Source organism: Dendrobates tinctorius, unplaced genomic scaffold (assembly GCF_039654945.1).
Source record: "Dendrobates tinctorius isolate UK_male_01 unplaced genomic scaffold, ASM3965494v1 ptg000236l, whole genome shotgun sequence".
Lineage (NCBI taxonomy): Eukaryota > Metazoa > Chordata > Amphibia > Anura > Dendrobatidae > Dendrobates > Dendrobates tinctorius.
The window spans coordinates 4877561-4903395 of NW_027361903.1; the positions used below are offsets into that span (position 1 = coordinate 4877561).

Here is a 25835-nt window from a genome sequence, read left to right on the forward strand (position 1 = left end):
CCTGACCGGACCTCGTCCTGCTAACACGACAGGACCTCGTCCTGCTAACCCGACCGGACCTCGTCCTGCTAACCCGACCGGACCTCGTCCTGCTAACATGACAGGACCTTGTCCTGCTAACCCGACCGGACCTCGTCCTGCTAACGCGACCGGACCTCGTCCTGCTAACCCGACCGGACCTCGTCCTGCTAACGCGACCGGACCTCGTCCTGCTAACGCAACCGGACCTCGTCCTGCTAACCTGACCTCGTCCTGCTAACCTGACCGGACCTCGTCCTGCTAACCCGACCGGACCTCATCCTGCTAACCCAACCGGACCTCGTCCTGCTAACCCGACCGGACCTCGTCCTGTAACCCGACAGGACCTCATCCTGCTAACCCGACCGAACCTCGTCCTGCTAACAGCTGCATGGTTTGATACAGGACTAGAAGGACTGATACATTGTAATGAGCCCATTTACTAGTCGGGATCTCTCTCGTTTGCACCTGACTATGGAAAGCTGGATGGTGCCCCTATGGTAGCTGTACTGAACCCATGGTAGTTGTCCCCCAGCTTTCTCTGAGACAGATATTAGGGGCAATGGGCGATGACAGAGCCTCGACGTATGAGGGTGGCGTTACCTTCTTGTTAAACACGTAGGATGGGGGAGACTTGATGAGACATCCTTGTTTAATGATCTGCTCATCTGCAAAGAAATCACAATGAAGATCGATCAAATCTACATAGTATCCACCTAGAGGAGCGGAGGCTGTGCCACCACTACATCTGCACACAGGGATGATGGGAGTGATACAATAGCAAGTCTGAGATCAGCTGTGACATCACCTAATGACTTCTATAGGAGTGTACTGGGCATGCTCTGTCACCTGTGCAGATATGAGGGGAGGGGAGGAGGTGAGCTGTGACATCATCACCTAATGACTTCTATGGGAGTTTACTGGGCATGCTCTGTCACCTGTGCAGATATGAGGGGAGGGGAGGGGAGGGGTGAGCTGTGACATCGCCTATTTCTGATTGTAGATCCAATGTTATCTATATACAGGTGCCACGTAACAGCATTAGTGACTCAGCGACAAGTAAGATTTTAGGATTTTATGCAAATATTTCTAAATAGTGACAAAGAAAATAAAAGGAAAACTGCAACACTCTGAGGAACAATAAATCATTCTTTGATGTCACTTTCCCTGTGAGGTCGCGGCTAGATATAAGTTCTCCATCTGTAGGAATCTGCAGAGCGTCAATATCAGGGCTAAGGTTTCTGCTCCAACTGGTAAAACTTGTTGTAGGACTGTGACCCCGTCACACAGGAATAGAGGCGCCCCCTCCCCAACCTTCCTAGAAATGCCATATAGCGACACCAGACGGCCCGGACCATCAGTCCGCCCATATAGTGTAAACAGGACATTGTGGGGTCTGACTCCTCTTACCTGTGATGGAGATCCTCCTCTTGGGGCTCATCGTGAACCGGGTCCTTCTGGCTATGAAGAGAAAATGCCGTCAGTTATGGCGGGCCGAAACATGATTGAGAAATCAAGGGCATAGATATAAGTACGTGGTGACACCCGGGGTGCAGCAATAGAGGGTGCAGAGGTAGCGGTGACACCTAGGGGTGCAGCATTAGGGGGTGCAGAGGTAGAGAGGACACCTGGGGTGCAGCAATAGAGGGTGCAGAGGTAGTGGTGACACCTAGGGGTGCAGCATTAGGGGGTGCAGAGGTAGCGGTGACACCTAGGGGTGCAGCAATAGAGGGTGCAGAGGTAGCGGTGACACCTAGGGGTGCAGCAATAGAGGGTGCAGAGGTAGAGAGGACACCTGGGGTGCAGCAATAGAGGGTGCAGAGGTAGTGGTGACACCTAGGGGTGCAGCAATAGAGGGTGCAGAGGTAGCGGTGACACCTAGGGGTGCAGCAATAGAGGGTGCAGAGGTAGCGGTGACACCTAGGGGTGCAGCAATAGAGGGTGCAGAGGTAGCGGTGACACCTAGGGGTGCAGCAATAGAGGGTGCAGAGGTAGTGGTGACACCTAGGGGTGCAGCAATAGAGGGTGCAGAGGTAGAGAGGACACCTGGGGTGCAGCAATAGAGGGTGCAGAGGTAGTGGTGACACCTAGGGGTGCAGCAATAGAGGGTGCAGAGGTAGCGGAGACACCTAGGGATGCAGCAATAGAGGGTGCAGAGGTAGCGGTGACACCTAGGGGTGCAGCAATAAGGGGTGCAGAGGTAGTGGAGACACCTAGGGGTGCAGTAATAGTGCAGGTAAGGCCAGAGTCACACTAGCGAGAAAAACGGATGAGTGCACTGCGATAAAAAAAATAAAAAAAAATCGCATTGCACTTGGCCCAATGTTAATCTATGGGGCAGCTACCATCATCAGATTTTTTTCTCGCCCGTTTTAATCAGGCTGAGAAAATCGCAGCATGCTGTGATTGTCACCGATTATCGGCCAAGACTCGCCAATGCAAGTCTATGGATGCGAGAAAAAAATCGGATTACACACGGACCAGACGTGTGACTTGTGAGAGATACGCAATTCAGTGCACGATACAGTAAAATCACACTGAGATGTTTAATAAAGAATAGAAAGAATAGATCTAGACACATAGAATATATATATATATACACACATGTCATTGAGACACATATACAGTATATATTTACATTTCATAGAGTTCTACATAGCAGAATAGCCGATAAATCAATTGCCGGCTTTTGTAAAATCAGTACAATACCCGACATGAAATGACACATGGTCACATACAGTAAACCATTTCATTTCATTTAGTTTTTTTTATATGTCTTTGACTAATAATTAGATTAGGGTTTGTGTGTAAAATTTTGGACATGTAGGTGTTAAATTAACGGGTAAATTCGTTGAAAATAATTGTAATTTCTCAGCCAGAGAGGGAAAGCCAGTGAGTGAGGACAGATATTAACAGCCTAGAGAGGGACCATTGTTTTTGCCTCCACCTGGCTAAAAAAATCTGACCCCAGAAAAGGCTCATCTATAAGATGCGCCTTTTCTGGTACTTAGCCTCTCTCATCCCACTGTCGTGTAGAGGTGGCTCATGGGTTAATAATAATGGGTTAATGTCACCTTGCTATTGGAAGGTGACATTAAGTCAGGTTAATAATGGAGAGGTGTCAATAAGACACCTATCCATTATTAATCCTATAGTAGTAATGGGTTAAAAGAAAGACACACATTAATTAAAAATTCTTTTAATGAAATAATCAAACCAAGTTTTTGACAAAATGTATTATTCAGCTAATCCACAAAAAAAGCCATGGATCTGTAAAAAAATAAAATAAAAAACCAACAATATACATACCTCTCCGCCATTCAGTCAGGTCCCCCACTGCAATTCATCACAAGGGGTTAACTGGTTTACTACAGGGATCGGTGCTAATGCGACCAGCCCCACTGTAAACCACTGCTGAATGAATGAGTTCATCTCTGCGCAGCCTCCCCGGCTGACCGGAAATGAAATAATAAGTGTGGGACAGTTTCTGAACTTTTTCCCACGCTCATTAGTTCACCTCCTCTGTAGTGGACGCTAAGCTGTTGTATATTGCTGCTGTGGGTTTATTATGGAGGAATAAACCGCATGGACTGTGTTATGGTTTATGAAAACCCGGTGCCGGATGTGTTTTATTCGCTGCCAAGCGAGTGATCCCCTAACTGAATGACAGCGCTACCTCACAAATGGTGGAGAATTGCAAAGGGCAATATTGTAGCCTTGTTGCTGGGAGCAACGGAAGAGGACTGCAAAGTTTCGGTTGTTAAAGGCAACGGTTTCCAAAGGCACATGTTGCAGTGCTGGCAACGCTGAGCCAGGAGGGCTGACGGTTGGGGAAGCCACTGCCCGGCTGTGGTTCTGGAACCGTGGGGTGGCCTAGTGAGTAAGGCATTGTCCGGATCGGTGAGCCCAGTGCGGCCTCTTCCCCAGGAGAAAGAGACTGGTGATTGCTATAGGGTGCCTCTGCGGATAAGAGGTACCCGAGGACCTGTGGGGCCGACACAGGTAATGGACAGGTGTTCGTTGTTGTACTGACCTGGGTCAGTGAGCAAGGTCCTGGAGGGTCAGTGTTGGAGGTTCTGGGAGAAGAATCGGATCCCTGGAGCACGTGGTATGACCTTGGACCTGGTGAGACGTGAGTGTTGGGCAGTCTCAAGCGGAGACGGATGTCCTGAATAGCACCCACTGAGCCCTGGACCTGGGGAGGCCGGTGTGTTGGGAAACCCTGGGAGGAGGGTCGGTTCCTGAATAGCACCCGGTGTGCCCTGTGTGTTGGACGGTCTCAGGCGGAGACAGGGTGTCCTGAATAGCACACAGTCAGGACACGTGAGTTTGTGTGGTGTGTTTTTTTTTCTCAACTCAGCCTGCAGTGGCTCAGTGGGAGTCAAGAAGGTGACAAGCGGCTTGCTGTAACTCAGCAGGGGTACGAAGAGGACACGAGCAGTTGTGTGTGAACAGCAGCCGGTGGTGTCGGTGATCGGTGACAGGAGGAGCTGTGGTGGTGCCAGCAAAGAATTGTGTGGTAAAGTAAGAGACACAAACTGTGTGGTGTGAACTGTGGTCTGAGAAGACCGGTATAACGGACATGGGGAGATTCCGAAAGGGGGTGGAGTCCCAGAAGGGGGCGGCGACCCAAATCGGGGTGGTAGCCCAAAAGAGAGTGGAGTCCCAAATTGGGGTGGTAACCAAAAAAGAGGTGGAGTCCCAGAGGGGGCGGTGACCCAAATTGGGGTGGTAACCCAAAAAGGGGTGGAGTCCCAGGAGGGGGCAGCAACCCAAAGTGGGGTGGTGGTCCAGAAAGGGGCCGAGTTTGAAGAAATGACAGCACTGGGTACCTCAGTGGGTATGTCTGGGGAACCGCAGTGTGTGTGTATGACTTGCTCAAAATGTGGGATAGTCATTCCGGATAGTAACGATGGGCCGAGGGTGTGTACTGTGATGTTGCGCCGGAAAAGAGTCTCTGGTCGGCTGGACTCAAAGAGTCAGGTGACTCTGACAGGAACTTCGCTCACTTTCTGGTTGACTGAGAAAATGATCCAGGTTTGCTGTAAACATGGTGAACTATGGGGTAGACAGAGTAATGTTTGACCCGTTCCTTAGCGTTGAGTGCCAAGGGGGCGGGATACCACAGGACTTAGTCTGTGCCTTGGAGAGGGGCCGGGACTTTGTTTTGTTTGATGACGTAGGGTCGGACGATGGAGACGTTTCAACAGTGGGGCCAGCAGACACTGAGACAGTGACGCCTCCTAAAATGGGCAGGTCAGAGGTAGAACCGACCGGAAGAAAAGGTACATCTGCCCAACTTACGGACCTGACGTCTCGTGACATGACGGGTGGTGGGCTGAGAGATGAGACGACTGGACGAGACACATTGGTGGACGGTAACTGGAGGGTTCACTCGACTGATAGGACTGACCCAGTGGTACCCTTTGACAATATAATTAAAGTAGTGGTGCAACACGTGCTGGCCAAAAGAGAACAATATCATGAGATACAGTTAATAAAAGAGACAGTGGAAGAACATGTCAAACGAGAAAGAATCTTGAGACAGCTGGCTGAGCGCAAGGTGGAGGGGCTCGAGAAAGAAATCCTGGAGCTCAGAGGTCACTTGTCCACCTGACAAAGTGTGAACAAGGGTCTTAAGGAAGAGATGGAAAAACTTAGAGGAGTAGTAAAAGGTCTTCTGCGGGAGAAGTTGGACGAGGACTTACTGCGGGTGAGCGCGAGTGACAACAAGACGGAACTGCCAGTATCCATCGTGGCCAAGGGTCATGAAGAGATCAAATCATGTGAAGTTTGTGAGTTAAGAACTGAAGAAGACAGTCACCCGGTCGGGTCAACTGTAGTGAGGGAAGTGTCCGTGGAAAAGCCAGAGCCTTCGGTCCAGGAAGAGAGCAAGACCACGATCTTCCAGTCTGAGATTGATGTACCAGAAGACATGCAAGAAGCCTGTTCTGAGGAAGGTGTGCATGAGGCTTTCAAAGAGGCGGTCCAAGTGTGTAAAGTGCACTGGGCACCTGAGACTCGGCAGCTGGTGATAGTATCAGCCAGAGAAGATACATCAAACCGAGTAGCTGTCCTGAAAGAAATGCATCTACAATGTCTCAACGCCAAACAGCTGGTCAGGCGGAGTCATGTGAAGGCTGCTCGGCGCCTAGAGTTAGCAAGGGAGGCTATGGATCGGCTGGGTTTGCGGAAAGATGTGGTTCCGGTACCCAAAGCTCTGATTGGGAGAATCATTGGAAGATCCAGGAAGGTAATGCAAGACTTTGTCAATATCTCCGGTGTGGTGAGGGTGAGGATACCTCCTGATGATGAAGACCAGGTATCCAGTGGAGAGGGTAGGATTCCCGTCCTGGTGGTTGGCTCCATGGAGAGCCTGAGATACTTTCGGATGCTCTTGGAGTATCGAGTGGGGTACCTGCAAGAGATTGAGCAGTTGAGGCTGGACCGTCGGCGAATCAATAAAGAAGTACAGAATACCAGGTGGCGGCCGCCTTCAACCCAAGATGTAAGGACCCGAAGGGTCCCGCCAAGTAGTGACATGGCAGGTGGCCGAAGAATGTCATCAAGTGGCAGTTCGACAGGCCGTATGAGGCTGAGAGACCTTAGTTCCTGTGAGACCCTGAATGGGTCAGACACAGGCCAGACAGTAGGCTCGAATAAGACTTATGACCGCACCAACCGTGAGAGCCGGTCAGTGAGAGAAAGGAGTGTGGTGACTAAACAGTGTCTGATGACGCAGACAGACTGTGACTGGAGGGCCAAAGATCAGGGCTGATATTCTGACCGCTGGGGGCGGGGAAGGCCTAACGCAGAGATAAGGCCGTATGACAGATGGAGACGGTTCTCTCGAACTGTGGGGAAGGTGTAATGAGTGCCCGGTCTCAAGATCCTGGGGTTATGCTGTGTGTTCAACCCCACAGGTTTGAACAAAGGGGGAGGTATGTGGTGTAGTGACCACTGTGTCCACTAGGGGGCGCTGTGTGGATGTCCGAGGAGAGAGGATGAATGGCAGAGTCATGAATGACCATTATGAATCTCAAGGTGGGTGGCCTTGAGATGGAGACTGATGTGTGTATTGATCAGCACTGATATTGCTGAGGTGTTGTTTCAATGTGTCAGGGAGAAGTCTCCAGGTAACTAGGGAGACGGGCGAGCCTAGTTACCTACAAACCCACCCAGGGGGTATGTTTAGTACACTATAGTAAAAGACTGTGAGTGGGTCAAGGACCTGTGATGAGGTCATAGTCATGTGACCCGGTGGGCGTGGCTACGGACCATATATGGTGGCCAGGGTAGGTCACAGGTGGTGAATGCAGGGACCTAGTTGGTCCCGAGCGGAAGGTCCCGCTAGGAGAGGTGTCTCCTGGCTCACAGCATGTGAGGTGGCTGTGAGCAATGGCGATGTGTGCCTGAGAGTTCCCTGGAGGGAATGAACGTGTGCGATGGTGAAGCCACATGAGGATCCCTGACGGGTGAGATAACACTGAGGCTGAAGAGCCTGCTCCATGGACATGTGCATAACCTGTGTGAGTACAGGATAACCAGAGTGAAGCTCCGTAATGGACGCTAAGCTCTTGTATATTGCTGCTGTGGGTTTATGATGGAGGAATAAACCGCATGGACTATGATATGGTTTATGAAAACGTGTTTTATTCGCTGCCAAGCGAGTGATCTCCTAACTGAATGACAGCGCTACCTCACAATATATATATATATATATATATGTATTCTATGTGTCTATATCTATTTCGTTTGTGTTCTAACCTGTCATTGGGCTCCATTATATGTCCATTTTGCAAGCCGGCGAGAAAATCGCATCCTCGCATTCCAATCGGATGACATACGGATCACTGTTCAGGAAACATTTGTGCGATTCTTCTCCGTGAAAAACGGACCGATTTTTATACGTTGTGTGTGACTCCGGCCTATCAGTGACTTTGACTCGAGATGAGGAAATGGAATAAACCAGTTTCATGCTTAAACTTTGTGAACTTCACGCTCGGCTGATCAGGGTCCAACCAGTAATGTGACTCTTTCTTCTCAGCCACATTGGTGTAAAACAAACTAAAGCTCTGTATTCCTGGAGCGCTACAACCCCCATCCGGCTTCCAGGAACTTTGCGTCTCTTACGTATCTCGCCCACATAGTCCTGGTGACTGATCTATGGCATAATGCTCCGAGCACAGAGCTACCGAGACACCAAAGAAATGAAGAGGCAAATACGAGGAATACAGAACTAGTGACTGAGAAATCTCATTCTAATATTAACAAGTTCTAAGTAATAAAAATAAATATTGCCATAAGGAAAATAAAAACGGAGCGAAAATAGAAAAATTTGGAAAGAAATAATAATAAATAATAAATGAAAAAAATCAATAATTCTCTGTTTGTCTAGGACAGAAAGTGACTGTTTGTTCCCGCCGTCAGCGCTATTCCCAGATCCCTCATCGGTGATCGGTGCGGAGGTTACGAGGTGACACAGAACATTCCGTCATCCACATAGTAACGAGACGTCAGAAGTGGTCGGTCGGTGTAAATGTAGCGACGTGTTACGCTGCTGATCTTACATCATCACACGCTGCAGACAGAATTCTCATAGGGAATTGCTATATATGCAGTTGCCTAGAACCGGACGTACACCGCCATCAAACATCAGATTAAGAGACATAATGGAAAACTAAATCTACTAAAAAATAAAAACCTGGCTTGTGGAAGCTCCACTGCACCGTTACGTCCCCCATCCACCGTTACATCCCCCCTCCACCGTTATGTCCCCCCAGCACCGTTACGTCCCCCCAGCACCGTGATTTCACCCCCGCACCGTTACATCCCCCCTCCACTGTTACGTCCCCCCTCCACCGTTACATCCCCCCTGCTCCGTTACGTCCCCCCTGCTCCGTTACGCCCCCGCACCGTTACATCACCCCTCCACCGTTACATCCCCCTCCACCGTTACGTCCCCCTCCTCCGTTACGTCCCCCCTCCACCGTTTCGCCCCCCGCACCGTTACGTCCCCCCTCCACCGTTACGTCCCCACTCCACCGTTACGTCCCCACTCCACCGTTACGTCCCCACTCCAAAGTTACGTCCCCCCTCCACCGTTATGTCCCCCCTCCACCGTTACATCCCCCCTCCACCGTTACGTCCCCCCTCCACCGTTACATCCCCCCCGCACCGTTACATCCCCCCTCCACCGTTACGTCCCCCCTCCACCGTTACGTCCCCCCTCCACCGTTACGTCCCCACTGCACCGTTACGTCCCCACTCCACCGTTACGTCCCCACTCCACGTTACATCCCCACTCCACCGTTACATCCCCCCTCCACCGTTACGTCCCCCCTCCACCGTTACGTCCCCCCTCCAACGTTATGTCCCCCCTCCAACGTTACGTCCTCCCTCCACCATTACATCCCCCCTCCACCGTTACGTCCCCCCTCCAACGTTATGTCCCCCCTCCAACGTTACGTCCTCCCTCCACCGTTACATCCCCCCTCCACCGTTACATCCCCCCAGCCACACCGGAACGTACCATATTCCACTATGGGGCAGCAGCCTGGTGCACTGTGCCTTACTTTCTATTCCATTGCCTATAGGTGCCACAGATGCACTTAGCAGTGACTGTTAGATAGCAGGGAAGATCCCAGTGTGTAGCCAGCGCTCCCGTATAGAGATTCTCATAGATGTTATATAGAAATATCTGCTTTATTGAGGTAATAGAAAAATTACAGGACAACGCGTTTAGACTCCTACACCCTGGAGTCTTCTTCAGGTCATTAAAAAAATAATAATAATATGAAAAGATCAGCCACACTCTCCTTTTACGCATTCAACTTCTAAAGGATCAAACAGGGCGGAGAACTGGAGGAGCCAGAGAAATTTAAAAAAAAAACGCCCTATACCAAAGGGACAAATCCTCCCAGGACATGTTCTCATTAATGCACTAATTTGCTTGTATCAGTATATACGCTGCGTATAAGGAGCCACCATGTAAAATACCATAAAAAGAAAAAGCCAAAAAATAAAAATTAAAATTTTTTAAAAAAAATCCCCCCAAATTTTTATTTTTCCTTTCTTTTACGCCTCCCTTCTTTGCCGAAACGCGTTGTCCTGTAATTTTTTATAACCTCAATAAAGCAGATATTTCTGTATAACATCTATGAGAATCTCTATACGGGAGCGCTGGCTACACACTGGGATCTTCCCTGCTATCTATTGTTTTAGCTCGGGTGTCTGAGGGTCTTTTCCGTGTGCCCAGTCGGCCGAGCTGCTGACCGTTCCCTCGGATTCCCGTCAGATCCCCTATCAATGCTTCATTTTCGCCTTTGACTAGGTGAGTGCAATTATACAAGCGTACCATTTACACCTGGTTTCTGCTGCACTAGTGCGCGGCGTTGTTCCCTTTTTCCCCATCCTCAGGGTTGTTTGGATTCAGTGACTGTTAGGGGTAAGTTCACACTAGGCTCACACTGGGCGTTTTTTGGATTCTGCAGCAAAACCTGATCTCTTGGCAGGAAAGAAGCTGCAGAAAAAAAGCAGGTTTTCCTTGTTTTCTTGCGGCGTCTTCCACTTATGCACTTTTTGCATCAGTTTTTGCATGCTAGATTTGTCTCTAAAAAATCCTATTCTAAAGAATGAGGTTTTGGCCCAAAAGTGCTGCAAAACCTGACACCTGCATTTTTTCACCATCCAATTCAAGTCATTGGGTGAAAAACGCTGACAGAAGTGACGTGCTCCATGTCCAAAAACCGTGAAAAGCACAAAATACTGATGACAAAAAAAACTCAGTGTGAGCAGATTTCTGAAATCTCACAGACTTTGCTGGTACTGTGACAAGCAGCTGAAAAATGTCATAAGAAAAACTCAGCAAAAACTGCCAGTGTGAACTTCGCCTTACCCAGAGAGAGATGAGAACCCTGATCATCCTCTGCTGTGGTCAGGTCTGGGGAGGATTAGACGCCAACTCCCTGATCATTATGACAATGATCTTCCTTGATCACCCACTGTTAGCAGACCCCACATTGCCGGGTACTTACAGGTGCTGCAGGTGAGCTGCGGACAGGTGCTGCAGATGAGCTGCGGACAGGTGCTGCGGACAGGTGCTGCAGGTGAGCCACGGACAGGTGCTGCAGGTGAGCTGCAGCAGGTGCTGCAGGTGAGCTGTGGACAGGTGCTGCAGGTGAGCTGTGGACAGGTGCTGCAGGTGAGCTGCGGACAGGTGAGCTGCGGACAGGTGCTGCAGGTGAGCTGCGGACAGGTGCTGCAGGTGAGCTGCGGACAGGTGCTGCAGGTGAGCTGCGGACAGGTGCTGCAGGTGAGCTGTGGACAGGTGAGCTGCGGACAGGTGCTGCAGGTGAGCTGCGGACAGGTGAGCTGCGGACAGGTGCTGCAGGTGAGCTGTGGACAGGTGCTGCAGGTGAGCTGCGGATAGGTGAGCTGTGGACAGGTGAGCTGTGGACAGGTGCTGCAGGTCAGCTGCAGACAGGTGCGCTGCGGACAGGTGCTGCAGGTGAGCCGCGGACAGGTGCTGCAGGTGAGCCGCGGACAGGTGCTGCAGGTGAGCCGCGGACAGGTGCTGCAGGTGAGCTGCGGACAGGTGCTGCAGGTGAGCCGCGGACAGGTGCTGCAGGTGAGCTGCGGACAGGTGCTGCAGGTGAGCTGTGGACAGGTGAGCTGCGGACAGGTGCGATGCGGACAGGTGCTGCAGGTGAGCTGCGGACAGGTGCGATGCGGACAGGTGCTGCAGGTGAGCTGCGGACAGGTGCTGCAGGTGAGCTGCGGACAAGTGCTGCAGGTGAGCCGCGGACAGGTGCTGCAGGTGAGCTGTGAACAGGTGTCGGCGCTCTGACTTCAACCTCGGCCTCGCCTCCTATTTGTAGGCTGAAATATGATCTTCCAGGAATTTCCCTCCTTCAAAACCTCGCAGGGTCCAGGGGATTTTTCTCTTTTCTTGTGCCTGAGCCCCTTGTAGAGAGGGAAAATCCTAAATCTCAGCTTGTTGTGAGCGAGCGGATACCTTGAGTCTTTGGGAGGGATTTGGGCGTCCGCCACTTCCTGGAGATCAGATACGTTTAACCGAATGTAGGTTACAAGGAAATGAGGCAAGTGAAAATCAACGACGGAGACAAAAAAAGTAACCAGAAAGGGGAAAACTAAATACCAGGTGTTGAAAACTGTTACATTGTATCTGGAGAGTAATAAAAGTGACGCAGCTGAAAGTTATCCATGTATGGGGTCCATATCCGGCCGCCATGATGTGGCGAGTTACCCCCAATCATGGAGAAGTCTCCTCTAATACAGGGTTCCCCAACTCCAGTCCTCAAGGCCCACCAACAGGTCATGTTTTCAGGATTTCCCTTGTATTGTGCAAGTGATGCAATTATCACCTGAGCAAAACTAAGGAAATCCTGAAAACATGACCTGTTGGTGGGCCTTGAGGACTGGAGTTGGGGAACCCTGCTCTAATAGACTGAAACTGTTACATTTCCGCTGACTACATTGTACGAACATATAACTATTTACACTTCAGTAATATTTGGCCACAAGGTGGCGCAGTTATAGTTTCTGTCGTCGGAGTATTCACTGCATCGGTGATATCGTTACATTCCTCTGCTCACATACAGATATTTCATGGTTTTATAGCTGCTAGGGGGCGCTGTACGCCCCGCTGTGTGTGATACGGTCTGGTATGTTTGGTATCTGGTCTGAATGTCGATGTGCGGTTGTTTAATAATAGCACAGAAACATCAATTGTACAGATGGAAACACTTTATGGAACGTTGGCTGGAAATTCACCGCTAACTTCTTAAAGGGTTTTCCCCATCGCAGCAAGTTCTCACCATCCATCCATCTCTGTGGCATATGGAAATATTGTAATAGAAGAAATAAAAGCCGGACATCAGGACTTTGCTGATAAAACAAGGATAGGAAGAGGAGAATGGGAACCATCCCTTTAATTGGCTGCCCCTCTGGCTGTTATAACCTGCTGCCCTTCTAGCTGTTATAACCTGCTGCCCCTCTGGCTGTTATGACCTGCTGGCCCTCTGCCTGTTATAACCTTCTGGCCCTCATGCTGTTGTAACCTGCTGCTCCTCTGGCTGTTGTAACCTGCTGCTCCACTGGCTGTTGTAACCTGCTGGCCCTCAGGCTGTTATAATCTTCTGGCCCTCAGGCTGTTATAACCTGCTGCACCTATGTCTGTTTTGACCTGCTGCCTCTCTGGCTGTTATGACCTGCTGTACTTTTGAGTGTTATAAACTTTTGGGCACCACATTTTAAAAAAGACATCAACAAACTGGAGCAAATTCAGAGAAGAGCGACCAGAATGGTGACCGGTCTGCAAACCATGTCCTGTGAGGAACGGATACAGAATTTGGGAATGTTTAGCTTGCAAAAGAGAAGACTGAGAGGAGACTTAAAGGGAATCTGTCACCCCATTTTTCGAGTATCAGCTGCGGCCACCGCCATCAGGGGCTTATCTACAGCATTCTGTAATGCATTCTGTAATGCTGTAGATAAGCCCCCAATGTAACCTGAAAGAGAAGAAAAACAAGTTATATTATACTCACCGGGGTGGGCGGTCCGGGTCCGGTTTTGGTCCGATGGGAGTCGCGGTCCGGTCCGGCGCCTCCCATTTTCTAAAGGTGACGTCCTCTTCTTTGCTGCCTGTTGTGGTTCCAGTGCAGGCGCACTGCTCTGTCCTGTTGAGGGTGGAGCAGAATACCGCAGTGTGCAGGCACCGGACCTCTCTGACCTCTCCCGGTGCCTGCACACTGCAGGACTCTGCTCTGCCCTCAACAGGCGGGGCGGCCATGTGAGCCTTTTATAGCTGTGCCCTTCCAGGACCTTCCTGATCCACCAGATGGACCAATCAGAACTGGGGAAGGACCTGAGCATTTGACTCCCGATCCCCAGTGGGAGATCGTCTCATGAGCATGCTCAGTGGAGCAAGGGAAGGACTTAGGCTCTGGAGTGTCTTGCTGCTGGACAGGCTGCACTGTCATAACTGGACCAGAGGTGGCAGCAGCAGCAACCAAACCCGCGATGCTGGTGTGGGAAGAACTCTGGGATCGTGAAGTCTGCTGAGCAGGTTCCACTGTGGCTGGAGGGGAATGGGAGACCGCAGCTGGCAAGGCTCAGGATTCCTGCTCTGCAGCGCCTGGAACCTAACACTCTGGATGTTATGACTTGCTGCCCCTCTGGCTGTTATAACCTGCTCTCCCTCTGGCTGTTATGATCTGGTCACAATAGAGAGGATTTTCAGTGATGCTACTGTCATGCTATGCGGGAATAATTCATTAACTGTATCCTGGTAATAGCTACATTACAGTGGGATTATCCACACATGGTGTAACAGTATAATTCACTTATCTCAGGGCGGTGATTCTTCTGTGCAGTCATGGAGCAATGATGGCGATGTTCAGTCACAGCCTAGGGCTGTTATCTAGTCATGTTACCGCACAGGGGCGGACATATCATTGGTGCAACTTGTGCAGTCGCCCGGGAGGTCATTTTTATCTCCATAGCAGGTGCAATTTTGCATTTTTAGGAGCTCTTGGGCTGCAAAGGGCCCATATATTGTTCTTGCACAGGGGCCCTTTTCTGTCTGTGTCCATCTGTCTGTCTGATTGTTACCGCTGTTTTATCTCGTCATGACAGAGCGGTGGTGTTATCTTGTCACGGTAAGGCGTCGGTGTTATTCTGTCATGGTACGGCGACGGTGTTATCTTGTCACAGTATGGCGGTGATGTTATCTTGTCATGGTGTGGCGGTGTTATCACGGTACGGCGGTGGTGTTATCTTGTCACGGTACTGCGATGTGTCATCCTGTCACGGTATGGCGGTGGTGTTATCTTTTCATGGTACTGTGGTGGTGTTATCTTGTCACATCACTGAGGCGGTGTTAACCTGTCACGGTACTGTGGTGGTGTTATCTTTTCATGGTACTGTGGTGGTGTTATTTTGTCACATCACTGAGGCGGTGTTAACCTGTCACGGTACTGTGGTGGTGTTATCTTGTCACAGTACAACAGTGGTGTTATCCCGTCACGGTACTGCGATGGTGTTATCTCGTCATGGTACTGCGGCGGTGTTATTTTATCACGGTACGACGGTAGTGCTATCCCATCCCATCATGATGATGTTATTACGACACGGTATTACGGTATTATTCGGTTACGGCTCACAGACATTACATCTTCTGCAATTACTTTTAAATAGAAATTTTTTTGTGAGACGTCTCAACCAAATCTTTTCCCCGGACGTCTCCACCACCTTGATCTGGCGCTGTGCACACACTTGTCATTGGCCGACCCTGGTAATTCTGGTTTAGCGGCAGGTGATTTCCTGCGCCAACACGTTACCATCTTATCACCGTATTGAGAAACAGAAGATGTCACACAGCTGTAACTAATAAGGTCTACAATGTAACTTAATGAACCTGGTGCCTTGTGACGGGATAGCATTGCCGCCATACCATGATGGTATAATATCACAGCTGTACCATGATGGCATAACACCGCCACCGTACCACGATGGCATAACACCGCCACCGTACCACGATGGCATAACACCGCCACCATACCATGATGGGATAACACCACCACCGTACCATGATGGCATAACACCGCCACTGTACCATGATGGCATAACACCGCCACCGTACCATGATGGGATAACACCGCCACCGTACCATGATGGCATAACACCGCCACCGTACCATGATGGGATAACACCGCCACCGTACCATGATGGCATAACACCGCCACCGTACCATGATGGCATAACACCGCCACCGTACCATGATGACATAACACCGCCACCTTACCATAATGGCATAACACCGCCACCGTACCATGATGGCATAACACCATTATCGTACCATGAAAGAACAACGTCACAGTACCGTGACTGAAGAACACCACCGCCATACTGCGCACAATATACGGATACAGGACACTGTAGTTTAGTTTTTCTTATTAGTGCAGAAGATAAGTAAGGGGGCGTTCACATTGCACTCAGGCACATATTGGGTGGTCCCATCGGAGCTTATGTCTGAATCCCCTCACAAAATGAGATTTGGAAGTATGCGCCAACGGGGCCATGGACTATATTGGTGCTGACAATGAGAACGTGCGCTCTGCAGTGCATTATTTTCGGGCAGACACTCAGACGTAGTGACTGCTGGGCCACACACTGTATGTATCTATAAAACCCTCTCCTCGGGCACTGTGACTATGCATCACTATTGCAGCAGTGGTGAGTTCAGCTCCTGGTGTGAAGCGTGCATGTGCGCTGTCCTCTATTGAGCGCACCACAACCTCTGTCTCCCGGGCTCGCGCAGGTGCACTGCCACCAGTGACGTCTGTAGGAGACTTGGCTGTGTGTCTCGGCATCCCTCTGTCCTTTCTGCACATGGTCAGAGCCGGAAGAGCAATCTAAATTGGTTTCTGTGAAAAATAAAAAAAACGCTGAAATAAGTGACGTTGCAGATTTTAAAATTTAGAATTTTTTCCAATTCAGTCTGGAAAAAAAAATCAAGTGTGTGCATGAGACTTCTGAATTCTTAGAGCTTTTGCTGGTACTGGAAAAAGCAGCTTTTAATTATCAATCATAAAAAGCCGCAAAAAAAAAAAAAAAAAAAAAAAAAAATGCAACGTGTGAACGTAACCTGAGAGATAAACTCTCAGAAACCTTCTAGGATTTTAGGTAAGCCTCCATGTAGTGTAACAATGCTCATACTCATGCCGAGATAGAAATAGGTTCTTCCTCTCCCATCTCTTCAGGAGGGGAATCTCCATCTAAGCCAGGTGGTTCTCCAGTGATGATCTTCATCTATTCCATAGCGATAGAGCAATGAGTCTCCTGAAAGAAGCCAAACGTTCAGCATCTGAGTCGGCGAACAACGCTGAAAATAAGACAAGGAAACAGCGCCTCTTTTTTTACCATAGAGAAACAGTTTTTCCCGGACACCCGGCTCTGAATGAATGCATGCAGAAGGAATGGCCAAAGCCCAGTGGCGTAGCAACTGTTTGTGGCACCCGGGGCGGTCGAAAAATTTGCCGACCCTTTGGTCATTGATAATCCGGAAGCGGGTGGCAGCCACAGCAGGCGAGCATGGCAGCGAGGAGCCAGCGGCAGATAATGCTCTGCAGACTGTTGGGGGCTCAGGGAGCAGGAGGGGGTCTGCACAGGAAAGTGCATATAACATAGGGGGCAATGCTCTGCAGACTGTGGGGGGCTCAGGGTACAGGAGGGGGTCTGCACAGGAAAGTGCATGGGATATAGGGGCAATGCTCTGCAGACTGTCTGTGGGGGGCTCAGGGTGCAGGAGGGGGTCTGCAGCAGGGAAGTGCATGTAGCAAAGGGGCAATGCTCTGCAGACTGTCTATGGGGGACTCAGGGTATAGGAGGGGGTCTGCACAGGAAAGGGCATAGGATACGGGCGGCAATGCTCTGCAGACTGTGGGGGGCTTAGGGAGCAGGAGGGGGTCTGCACAGGAAAGTGCATGTAACATAGGGGGCAATGCTCTGCAGACTGTGGGGGGCTCAGGGTACAGGAGGGGGTCTGCACAGCAAAGTGCATGGGATATAGGGGCAATGCTCTGCAGACTGTCTGTGGGGGGCTCAGGGTGCAGGAGGGGGTCTGCAGCAGGGAAGTGCATGTAGCAAAGGGGCAATGCTCTGCAGACTGTGGGGGGTATAGGAGGGGGTCTGCACAGGAAAGGGCATGTAACATAGGGTGCGATGCTCTGCAGACTGTCTATGGGGGACTCAGGGTATAGGAGGGGGTCTGCACTGGAAAGGGCATAGGATACGGGCGGCAATGCTCTGCAGACTGTGGGGGGCTCAGGGAGCAGGAGGGGGTCTGCACAGGAAAGTGCATGTAACATAGGGGGCAATGCTCTGCAGACTGTCTGTGGGGGGCTCAGGGTGCAGGAGGGGGTCTGCAGCAGGGAAGTGCATGTAGCAAAGGGGCAATGCTCTGCAGACTGTCTATGGGGGACTCAGGGTATAGGAGGGGGTCTGCACAGGAAAGGGCATAGGATACGGGCGGCAATGCTCTGCAGACTGTGGGGGGCTTAGGGAGCAGGAGGGGGTCTGCACAGGAAAGTGCATGTAACATAGGGGGCAATGCTCTGCAGACTGTGGGGGGCTCAGGGTACAGGAGGGGGTCTGCACAGCAAAGTGCATGGGATATAGGGGCAATGCTCTGCAGACTGTCTGTGGGGGGCTCAGGGTGCAGGAGGGGGTCTGCAGCAGGGAAGTGCATGTAGCAAAGGGGCAATGCTCTGCAGACTGTGGGGGGTATAGGAGGGGGTCTGCACAGGAAAGGGCATGTAACATAGGGTGCGATGCTCTGCAGACTGTCTATGGGGGACTCAGGGTATAGGAGGGGGTCTGCACTGGAAAGGGCATAGGATACGGGCGGCAATGCTCTGCAGACTGTGGGGGGCTCAGGGAGCAGGAGGGGGTCTGCACAGGAAAGTGCATGTAACATAGGGGGCAATGCTCTGCAGACTGTCTGTGGGGGGCTCAGGGTATAGGAGGGTGTCTGCAGCAGGAAAGGGCATGTAACATAGGGGCAATGCTCTGCAGGCTGTGGGGAGCTCGGGATAGGAGGGGGTCTGCACAGGAAAGTGTATGTAGCATAGGTTGCGATGCTCTGCAGACTGTCTGTGGGGGGCTCTGGGTGTAGGAGGGGGTCAGCACAGGAAAGTGCATGTAGCATAGGGGCAATGCTCTGCAGACTGTCTGTGGGGGGCTCGGTACAGGAGGGGGTCTGCACAGGAAAGTGCATGGGATATAAGTAGAAAGTGTCTGGGAGTTTTTGTGTTTGTGACCTCTGCTCCTTCCTCCGCAGCTCGGGGTGATGGCGGTGACTCCGGTGACTGTGCGGTGACTCCGCCATGATCCGTCCGCGCAGGACACTGATAAGGGATCAGGTCCCTCAGGACCTTGCAGCTGCAATCTAACACCGACTCTGAGGATGTGAAATATTGATCAGCCGCAGTCTGCGACATGTCACGCGGTCCGTGGGACAGCAGGGGGCTCCCCCTCTACTGCCGCCACATGGCGCCCCCGACCCCAGACCTCCTGCATTACTCATCTGTCTGCTGGCTGCTGCTGCTGCACTGTGCCTCCGCACTTCTCCCACAGAGGAGAGGAATTGCTGTTGCTGCCGCGCTGCCCCCACACACGTGCCGCCTGGGGCGGACCACCCGCCCCCCCCACGCTACGCCACTGCCAAAGCCTGATCAGTGGATTGACCAAGGGGCCAGGATTATTGCACTCTATAGGCAAGACCCAGAGGATGCGGTGGAATGGGAGTGTGGCGCCCCTGAGGGCTCAGTCACCCCAAAGATACTGCACCTTACCCAGAGGTGTGGTATCCCACTCTCAGGTAAGGAGGGAACACCACCCAGGACTCTAATACCTGCACCCAACACACACTCTAGCAGCAGGGCACCCTGGATGTGCCCTAAGGGAGGATGGTCTCATCCCAGGTTGGGTAGTAAAGGATGTTGGGGGAGAGGGTGGAGAAAGTAGGAAAAAGGGGAGGAGCTAACAGAGCAAGAAAGAACAGTGCAGAGAGAGTGAGTCAGACATGAGGAGAAGGTGAAAGTAAGCAGAGGTGCTGTGAGGCAGCTCCCTGTCAGGAGGAGCTGCAGAGAGAAAACTGAAAGGAAGAGACAGAAGGAAGCTCCCAGAAGAGAGAAGGGGTCCTTGGGACATGGGTAGTGAGAAGTCCACCCATGAGGCCCGTATCCACGCTGACTACCATCAGGTGGAGGGACCAGGTCGCAGTGGGGTACCGGCCCCCGAGACTTGTGGAGAAATCACCAGACTCAGCTAGAAAGCCGGAGGCAGGGGCACCTCTAGGTGCTTCAGCCACAGCCACAGTTATCTTCGCTGAAAAGGCAGCTACATAGGAGCAAGGGGATGCAGAGAGGACGTCACCCGACAGAGTCCGCGGCTGCTGGCTCGGCACACTGACTGTGAGGTGTTGGGCAGGAAGGGCGGAAAGCCATCACAGTGAGATGGCCAGGAGAGGCACATACAGAAAGGAGTCCTGTAAAGGTGCATCATAATCTACCTGGGAGTTTGCTGGACCCCTCACCTGTAGGACACAGTGCCAAGAGGGCATCTGCATGCACCAGAACTGTGAATAAAGCTTTGGAAACTGCTCCCAGCTGTGTCCTCTGATAATTCCTGCGTCACCTGCCCTGCACCACATTCACCAACCTCACCTTTAACATCTGCTTCCAAACTGCCCTGGGATACAGCTCTACCTGTGGAGAGCTCAACCATCTCTGCTGCCCTGTCACCATCCCAGAGGATCTGCATAGCAGTGTTGGTCCCCTGACCGAATACCACAGGTGGCGTCACGAACACTTGAAAGGTAATTTTAATAGTGACAGAGAAAGGAAAATTTGGGAGTTTAAATTTATAAATATGTTCCAATCTCTAACAATAGGAATGAATTTGACACCTGGATTCATGACTCATTACATGGACACAGTTCACTCCTCCACAAGAAGGTCTTCAGATCTCTAATAGAACATTTCCACCTCAATTGCATGTATAACAAAAACCTGAAATTGATTTCCTTGACCTGTATCACCTCATGTCCTGTTGTCCTATTTAAATGGTGCCATCTCTTCTCAGTAATTCACTTGTAATCCAACCTGATGAAGGGGCCTTTTGAGCTCTGAAAGCTTGCTTGCAAATATAATTTCTCTGGTTAGGCAATAAAGGTATCACACCTTGAATACATTTCTCAATTTTTTGGGGGACATAAGTATTTACATCTTATTAACTTTATAAACTTTATCCCTTGTAAATATCCCTTTAATTGGACACCCAGGGCTATGGACCGGGTCACATCCCCTTTAAGAACTGACCGGCCCGGTACCGAGTACCCCACAGCCCTAGCGGGCGATCCAATAGTCTCCACCAAAAATTCACCTAGCTGTAGCTCATTTATAGAAGTCCTTTTTTCCTTCGGATGATGGCTCCTTGGTGAAAGATTCCAGGGATCATAAGGCAGACTCCATCTGGGAAAGACACTATTCTGCGGCCGCCTTCATATCTAAGATTGCTCCTTGGGCAGATCTCATGGCTGGAGATCTCAGAATCTGGTCACTTATCTCCGGATATTCTGGAGAGAATAACCAGGGAAGAGATACTGGAAAAATGGCCCCTTCTCATGTCAAAAGAAGATTTTTTGAGTCCCTCATCCTTAGATGTTTAAAAATTTTCCTCAAACACCATAGCCACCTCTAATGTCCCAAGAAGAGCTCCATCAATGAAAGATTGGACAGGGGACATTCCCTATACAAATCATTTTTGCAATCTTCCCTTTCAGCCTTCAAGTTTCTCTGGTTCTCAGTTAAAGAGGAAACGTTAAAATCTCTTCGCGAGGGTAAAGGGATCTCCTTCCCGCAGATTAAGAAGCCATTTTTTAGATCCTTTTGTATCTCAGTTAGGAATTCTTCAAGGTTTACGGGAACAAGACAATTCGTCTCCAGGAAAAACATTTCCTTTAAAGGGAAGTGCTCCAACCAGAAAACCAAGTCACAAAGCCAAACCACATTACCACTTGTGAGAGGAAGAGTGTCAAAATTTTCTCTGGTCTGGTCCACCACATCATCAGATTCTTGGGTTATGTCGATCATAACGAGTTTCTACTCTCTAGAGCTGAAAGTCTCCTGCGGACAGATTTCTTCTAAATGCAAGGGAAAATCGGATAGTTTACCAGCTCATTCACGGATTCATACTCAGGGTGGCCTTGGAACCAGTTCTGCTTCATCAACAGCCCGAGGGAGTGTATTCCAGTGTGTTTGCTGTTCTACAGCCCCAGGGGAAATGGCAATTAATCCACCTCACCTACCTGAACCAGTTTCTACAGAAGAAGAAATTCAAAATGGAGACTACCCGCTCCGAAGTTGCCGTTCTACACCAAAACAAATTTATAGCTGCCTTAGACATTTGTGATGCCTATCTCCACATCCTTGTCCTTCCGGCCCTCAGGAAGTATCTCAGAGTGGTAATTCATATGAATTTTCAGGAATTACATCTTTAATCTACATGCCTACCATTCGGCATGTCGGTCGCTCCTTGCATCTTCACGAAGGTTGCTGGGGTCCTTAGGCTACTTTCACACATCAGTTTTTCGACGTCAGGTGCGATCCGGCATCGCATCCGGTTTTCTGCCGGATCCGTCTTGGTCGTCAGACCAAAAACCGGATCCGTCTCATCAGTTTCATCCGTTTTTTTCCATCCGTTTTCCGCCGAATTACGCCGGATCCGGTTTTTAAAAACGCCCCTTGGGGGCTTTGAAATGGGATTGGCTGCTGAAATCTATATATACCGTGTTCCTACAGCCCTTCTTTGACAGGTTGTAGAGGAGAAAGTGCAGGTTGGAGAGAAGAGCAAGTGACTGGCGAAGATGGATGTTGTGATTGGAAATATTTTGAAGAATTTGGCGGATTTTACAGCGGAGGCGAATCGTTTGAGGGTGATTGTTCTGGAGAAGGAGAGAGCGAGACAGCGGCGCATCAGGCATCGTAGACGACGTTTGTGGATCCACCCCATCACAGCCAAGAGAATGACGCGTGGGGTCTATTCTACACTCTGCATGGACCTTCGACGAAACCCGGATAAATTTTTTGGATATGTTCGGATGAAAATGGAGAGTTTTGATTACTTGGTGGAGCGCATTGCACACCTCATAAGAAGATCGGACACCTATTGCCGCTTCTCTGTTTCACCCGCAGAGCGTCTGATGGTGACTTTAAGGTAAGCCACATTTATTGGATGTGATCGCATCAGAGCTCACTTTCACTGCAATCTTGTTGGTGGTAGTTTGCATCTCCAAGTGTTATAGCTCAGTTTTGGTATGTAATGCTGTGATTTTAAACTAATTGATTGTTTTTTAATTCCCCACAGATTTCTTGCAACTGGAGAATCCCTTTCGTCACTGCATTTCCAGTACAGACTCAGGATTTCCACCATATCAGGAATAGTGAAGTACACATGCCGTGCACTGTGGGACTCCTTAGCTGAAGAGTTTTTACCAGAGCCCACAACAGAGAGGTGGATTGAAATTTCTGAAAAGTTTCTACAGATATGTCAGTTTACAAACTGCTTGGGCGCTGTGTACGGGAAACATCCGCATTGTAAAGCCAGCCGGATCGGGATCGGAATATTTCAATTACAAGAAATATTTTTCAATTGTCCTCATGGCCATCGCTGACGCGGAATACAAATTTATTGCTGTTGATATTGGGGCCTATGGCCGCTCCAATGACTCTCAAGTTTTCAAACTGTCTGCCATGGGGCGTAAACTGTATGGAAACACCTTCCAGTTCCCATCCCCTAGACCGCTGCCGAAAACATCTGGTCCACCTATGCCATTTGTCTGTGTAGGGGATGAAGCCTTCCAGCTGTCAGAACACCTTTTGAAACCGTACTCTAGCAGAGGATTGACAAGACCAAAACGCATTTTTAATTACCGCCTCACAAGAGCAAGAAGAATGGTGGAATGTACCTTTGGTATTCTGACAGCCAAATGGCGGGTCCTATTGACTGCGATCAACCTCAAGACAGAAACTGTGGATGAGGTGATCAAAGCTTGCGTGGTACTCCACAATTTTGTTATCTGCAAGGAACCCATTTCCATTGAGGACACCTCTGAAGAAACCACCTTGCAAGATTACCAGGACATTACCACTAGAAGTTCTGTGACGGTGTCACGAATGAGGGACAATTTTGCACAATATTTTATGTCACCTCAAGGAAGAATACACTGGCAGGATGACAGAATTTGATAAATTTCTGCCCTTAACCAAAGTTGTGTACCAACAGTATATACCTTTTCCAAACAAAGTTGGCTATCTTGTCGTCTATCTTGTCGTGGTTTAACTATTTTTACCTTGACCTCAGTTGTGTACCTGGTTGTGTTTTAGGCAAAGTCTTTCACCTTTTACCAAAAGTTGTGAAATTCCCAACAAGATACACAACTATTGGTAAAAGGTGAAATACTTTGTCTAAAACACAACCAGGAACACAACTGTGGCCAAAAGGTAAAATTTATTTACCTTTTACCCACAGTTATGTACCTGGTTTTGTATACCTTTTTATCTTTTGTCTACCCTGTACTTAACCTTTTTTTATACCATAGTTCGCCGCAGAAATAAAAGACAGACAACCAGTGTAAACCAATACTTTAACTTTTATTGAAAAATTTTTGTTTTTTAATAAACTGTTAATTGTTAAAAAGTTTTCTCTTTTTTATTTGAATATACACATTTATAAATGAGTGTAGTGTGGGGTGGAAATACTGCTGGAGGGGCTGCGGGACACTTCGACACTGGGAGTGTGGAGAGAGGAGTGGGATCGTGGTGGGGAAGGAACAGTTAGAGGTGAAGGGGTGGAAAAAGCAAGAGAATGGGTGGACATGTGGAAGGCAGAACAGGTGGTGGGTGGTGGAGTGGAGGGTTGGGCAGGGAATGGAGTAGCAGATGATGTGGTTGCGAAGTGGTAGGGGGAAGGAGTTTGGTACTGGGCAGGTTGCTGGAAGTGGGGAGGTTGCTGGTACTGAGGAGTTTGCTGGTACTGGGGAGTTTGCTGGTACTGGGAAGTTTGCTGGTACTGGGTAGGTGGCTGGTACTGGGGAGATGTCTGGTACTGGGGAGGTTGCTGGTACTGGGTAGGTGGCTGGTACTGGGGAGATGTCTGGTACTGGGGAGGTTGCTGGTACTGGGTAGGTGGCTGGTACTGAGGAGGTGGCTGGTATTGAATAGTAGGAGGAGTAGGGACAGTGGCTGGAGGGGGTGCAGGTGGAGGAACTACTGAGGTGGGAGGAGGAGGTTGGGAGGTAACGTGCTGGAGAGCACCGTGGCATGAATGCATTACATGCATCTGCTGGGCAGGAGAGAGCGTTTCCATGCGCTCCACAACAGACCTGAAAAAGGTGTGGTTTGGCGAAGATCTTGCTTCTGAATGCATGGTTTGCAGAAGTGTCTTCACCTCCAGAATGCTGGAGTTGAGCTGCTGAAAGCCTGCGGAGATTTGCTCTGACAAGACTTTTAGACAGTTCTGGAAAGATGCATTCAGATGCAAGAACTCTGGGGCATAAGTCTTTTCCTGACCCCTCTGCCGCTGCCGCCCAGTACCCGCAGGTGTACTAGAGGTGGCAGAAGGGTGGGGTAAAGGGAAAGTGATCTCCTCACCAGCAGCTTCATGTAATGTAGGCGGCCACGATGCTCCTGTGCTGGTGGATGGGACAGATGGGTCGAATGTGAGGGAAGGTTGGGAAGGTGCAGATGTACCGGGGCGGTCGAAGTGTCCCTCGGTGCCGGTCTCCTCAAGGATCGCTTCAGAAGGGTCCAATCGTGCAGGCTCCCGAGTGCTGCTCACCGTGCTGTGGAACAAAGAGAAAAAAACACAATTAATATAGTGACATGGTATGGCCCTGGCTGAAAAAAAAATTAGACATGTAAACATTACTTTTGGACATGGGGTGTGTAATATTTACCTTCTGGTGACCATTGTATCCCGGAGGAACGACAGGGCTCGTGCGTACTTGTACTTGCTCCTGCGTCCTCCAGATCCACTCGGGGCCCGCATCTCTTTATTGAACTCCTTCTTGAAACGATCCGGATCCGGCACATTGCGGCGCTCATCGACTTTCATTGTGTGAAAAAGCCGGAAGCGCCGGATTCGGCGGGTCCGGCTTTTTCGCCGGAGACAAAAAAACGTTACAGTTGCCGTTTTTTCCAGACGCCGGATTTCGACGCATTGCCGGATCCGGC

General features: G+C 50.0%; 1 protein-coding gene across 4 annotated transcripts in view; it reads right to left on the reverse strand.

The window, feature by feature from the left end:
* The window catches only part of PLEKHS1 (pleckstrin homology domain containing S1), a 65530-nt gene that overhangs the window by 20636 nt on the left and 19059 nt on the right, over positions 1 to 25835 (reverse strand). For 2 of the 4 annotated variants that reach the window (XM_073556636.1, XM_073556635.1), the window contains exons 1-3: positions 11055 to 11868; positions 1429 to 1479; positions 622 to 686 (exon numbers count right to left, since the gene is read on the reverse strand). In XM_073556636.1, coding sequence (XP_073412737.1) covers positions 622 to 686; positions 1429 to 1459 — 96 coding nt within the window. In that variant the 5' untranslated portion in view covers positions 1460 to 1479; positions 11055 to 11868. Of the gene's footprint in view, positions 1 to 621; positions 687 to 1428; positions 1480 to 11054; positions 11869 to 13586; positions 13663 to 25835 lie in introns of those variants that run through there. The other 2 variants (XM_073556637.1, XM_073556638.1) reach the window with 2 other exon arrangements.